Source organism: Chrysochloris asiatica, unplaced genomic scaffold, assembly GCF_000296735.1.
Source record: "Chrysochloris asiatica unplaced genomic scaffold, ChrAsi1.0 scaffold10099, whole genome shotgun sequence".
Lineage (NCBI taxonomy): Eukaryota > Metazoa > Chordata > Mammalia > Afrosoricida > Chrysochloridae > Chrysochloris > Chrysochloris asiatica.
The window spans coordinates 1-3,584 of record NW_006418617.1 but is presented as its reverse complement, the minus strand read 5'-3'; the positions used below and the strand labels follow the sequence as shown (position 1 = coordinate 3,584).

Here is a 3,584-nt window from a genome sequence, read left to right as displayed (position 1 = left end):
CAGCAGCGCAAGACCTTGGCAGGGAGATGGTGGACACTCGAGAGCTGATGGTAGCGGGGGCGTTCAGTTTAATCAGCATGATGTCATTGTCGATGTTGTAGGCGTTGTAATTGGGGTGGCGGATGACCTTGGCAGAGTCAATGAACTGCTCATTGCCCTCAAGGACCTCAATGTTGTGTTCTCCCAGACGCACCTGGATTCGGCTGGGTTAAAAGAGTAAATGTTTCCCAAGGATCCAGCTTGAAGTCCCCTGAATCCTTACCATCCTAGGAGATGTCTTAAACACAAAGTTCCAACAGACACCAGCCCTCTTGAGCACTCACTCAAAAGGGTGGCTGTGCGCTCACAGTAGACCTATCTGACATGGTTGACCTATCAGACACGGTAGACCTATTAGACTTGTTCCTGGATGAGTGTTGTCACAAGTACAGACTCATATCATCGTCCTCCATATTGTGAGTTTGAACAAGAACATGATACAAGTCCTGGTGTGATGCAGCACTATATTGTGCTGGACCTTAAGTCCAGTTTGAGCAGCTAGGTTGGTGGTTCAAACTCACTAGCAGTTCCTCAGAAACCCTATACAAGATCACTGTGCATCAGAATCGACTCAACAGCATTTAACAACAATAGCAAATAGTGGATAAGGAAAGGGCTTTGATGTTATTCAGGATCTTTGTCCTTTGTTGCATTATTGATCATCATAGGGACATGGGGTATGAGTCACAAGTTGGGACAGGACATTAAGGGGACAGAATAGGTCCTGCTTGTTTTTAACACTCTCACTTAAATTTCATGCCCTTTGTTACCGCCACATGTTATTATGTTTGGGTTGACTTTGATGACTGGTACTACTTTCTTATTCATGTCCCCAACCATTTTCAAGGGTTATATCCCCTCCACTCTGGTAGCATAGTGGTTACGAATCAGGCTGCGAACCACAGGTCAGCTGTTCGAAACTACCAGCTGCTCCGCAGGAGAAAGATGAGGCATTCTGCTTCCGTAAAGATTTACAGCCTCGCAAACCCTGTTCAGGGTCGCTATAGGTCAGAACCAACTCGACGGCACTTAACAACAACATCCCCTCCACATTTTCCCATGTACTTAGTTCCATCATTTGGGAGTACATCAGCAAAACTCTGAGGCCCACTCTCCATGGAAAGGTCCCCCATGCATCTTACAGTGCCTTAAGAAATAAGGGACTCTTAGAAGCTCAATGTTTCACCTCTCAAGCCTGACTCTGTAGGACATTCTGGCTTTGGCATGAATGGGGGATGCGTTGATCTTCACATACAGAGACAAGAGTGTTAACACTTACGACTTGTAGCAGTGAGCAGCGGACACAACCCACTGGTCATTGATGAGAGAGCCACCGCAGAAGTGGTAGCCAGCGTTCAGGGACACCTGGTAGGGAGCAGAATTCTCTTCGCAGGTGTAGCCCCCGACAATCTTGTCATCATCATCAGTAGGGAAAGCAACTGACAGGGAGAAAATTGGAAACTGTTGTGAGACACACCCTTCCTGCAATTTCTACTGCCTGATGAAGTTCTTTGTGGAGCAAATGAGAGAACAGTAGACCGTGTTCTTTTGTTTTATAAAACTGGAAGAAAGTGGTTCACAGGTAATTTGGTTTAAAGCCTTGCTATTCTGTAGTGGTTACGAATCGGGCTGCAAACAGCAAGGTCAGCAGTTTGAAACTACCAGCTGCTCCACGGGATAAAGATGAGGCTTTCTGCTCCCGTAAAGATTTACAGCCTTGGAAACCCTGTACAGGGTCGCTATGGGTCGGAACCGACTCCACGGCACACAGCAGCAGCATCCCATTATTTAATGGTATAATTACTCTACTTATACCATGAAAAATATTTCATTTTCAATTTGTTCTTTACATTTGGTAGTTTGTTCTTTGCATGTGTGCCATACACACCCACACACATCCGAGATCCCTTATGTGGTAAGTGCTCTTAACACCACTGTCGAAGGGTGTTGTTGCTGTTGTTTCGTGCTATTGAGTCAGTTCCAACTCACATAGGGTTACCTAGGCTATAAATCTTTGCACAACAAAAAGTCTCATGTTTCTCCAGTGGAGCGGCTGGTTGGCTCAAACCACTGCCAACCTGTGGTTAGTAGTCCAGTGCTTACATTGCAGAGACACCACACTACCCGTAAGGATATAAGGGATACTTTCTTTCACAGAGCCCTTCCATCTCAGTGGCAAATGGGTCTTCAATAAAACTTTGCAATATCATGGGGTGTTTGTTTTTGTTTAATCCTGTCCCCATGAGATAAGGAGGAGAAGGTTCACAGGAATGACTTGAGAATGTTTTGGCCTGGAGAAAAAAGTGGTTTTGTACATTTATTCCTCTAATTTTTCTCCTTGTTTTTAGCCTAAGCAGTTCACAAAACCATGTTACAAAACATTATCAGTTTTTAGCCACAATTTGGAGTCCTGGTGTGGAGCTGTGGGTTAATGCACTGGTCTGCAAGGTCTGTTTAAGCCTTAAGGTCGGCCATTCAAGCTCACCAGGCATTCCTTAGAAACCCTATACAGGGTCACTATGAGTCAGAACTGATCGGAGGACACTTAACAACAACATCCTCAACTCATTTCCATATTTCAGTGATCTTTACCACAACCAGACCCACTGACTTCAATTAGATTCTTTCCAATTCTCCATTAATCTCCCATTGGAAAATCGGGTCCCTTAATTAGTCTGTAATTTTTTTTTTTTTTTTTTACAAACTTTCTACTCTTCTAGTATTTTGAAATAATTTGAAAGAAGTAGTTCCCAAGTGAATAGACAGATGTACTGAAATTATGCCTGCCCAAATTGAATAAATGCTAGCTTCCATTTTCATAGTATGAATTTAGTCGTCTAAAATAGAAATAATCATTTCTCTGTTTCTTTTCATGATCGAAAAGCATACTATCTTAGGCCAGAGACACTTAACTAACAAAAAATGTTTTAACCACAAGTTCATAACATTTATTCTTGAGAAATAAATATCTCTCCTTCATAAGGTCCCTTGATTCTAGCCCTTTAGAGAAATGTGGGTCCTGACAGTTAAAGATTCTTCAATGAGCACAAAGTTAGTCACAATAGCCTGTGCAAATATTTAGGCACTCAATGGTCAACTGAAAGGTTGGTGGTTCAAGCCCACATAGAGACAACCTCAAGGAAAGACCTTGTGATCTACTTCTGAAAAATCAGCCATTGAAAAGCTTATGGAACACAGTTCCACCTTTACTTGCTTTCCCTCCTTCATAGTTTGTACCTATCTTTTGAAGTTCAGACAATGTTTCTAGAGTGGTCATCCTGCTCACCATGGTTTTCCTGACTTGCGGTCCTTACACCCCAATAATGATGCTTAAGAATCTATAAGCTTCTGTATTGGAAACTGCTGTTCCAACCTGCTAGGATTCTTCAGATTCTGTATGATATTCGCTGTTGTCTTCTGAAGCACTAACTGTGATAAACACCTATGGATTCATTCAAAGAGACTCACCAGCAGCTCCCAGAAGAGCGAGGAAGATGAAGGCCTTCATGATTGCTCACTGGACCAGGGCTGGAGAATAGGATGAA

At 43.0% G+C, this 3,584-nt stretch overlaps 1 protein-coding gene across 1 annotated transcript; it reads right to left on the bottom strand.

Annotated features, from left to right (window-relative positions):
* Positions 1–7: 7 nt before the first annotated feature.
* Positions 8–3,547, bottom strand: LOC102831864 (cationic trypsin-3-like; the record flags this gene model as incomplete). Its single annotated transcript, XM_006878145.1, has 3 exons — positions 3,508–3,547; positions 1,319–1,478; positions 8–203 (listed from the first exon to the last, which is right to left on the bottom strand). Coding segments are annotated over exons 1-3 (396 nt in total), but the record flags the coding sequence as incomplete, so codon positions are not given.
* Positions 3,548–3,584: the final 37 nt, after the last annotated feature.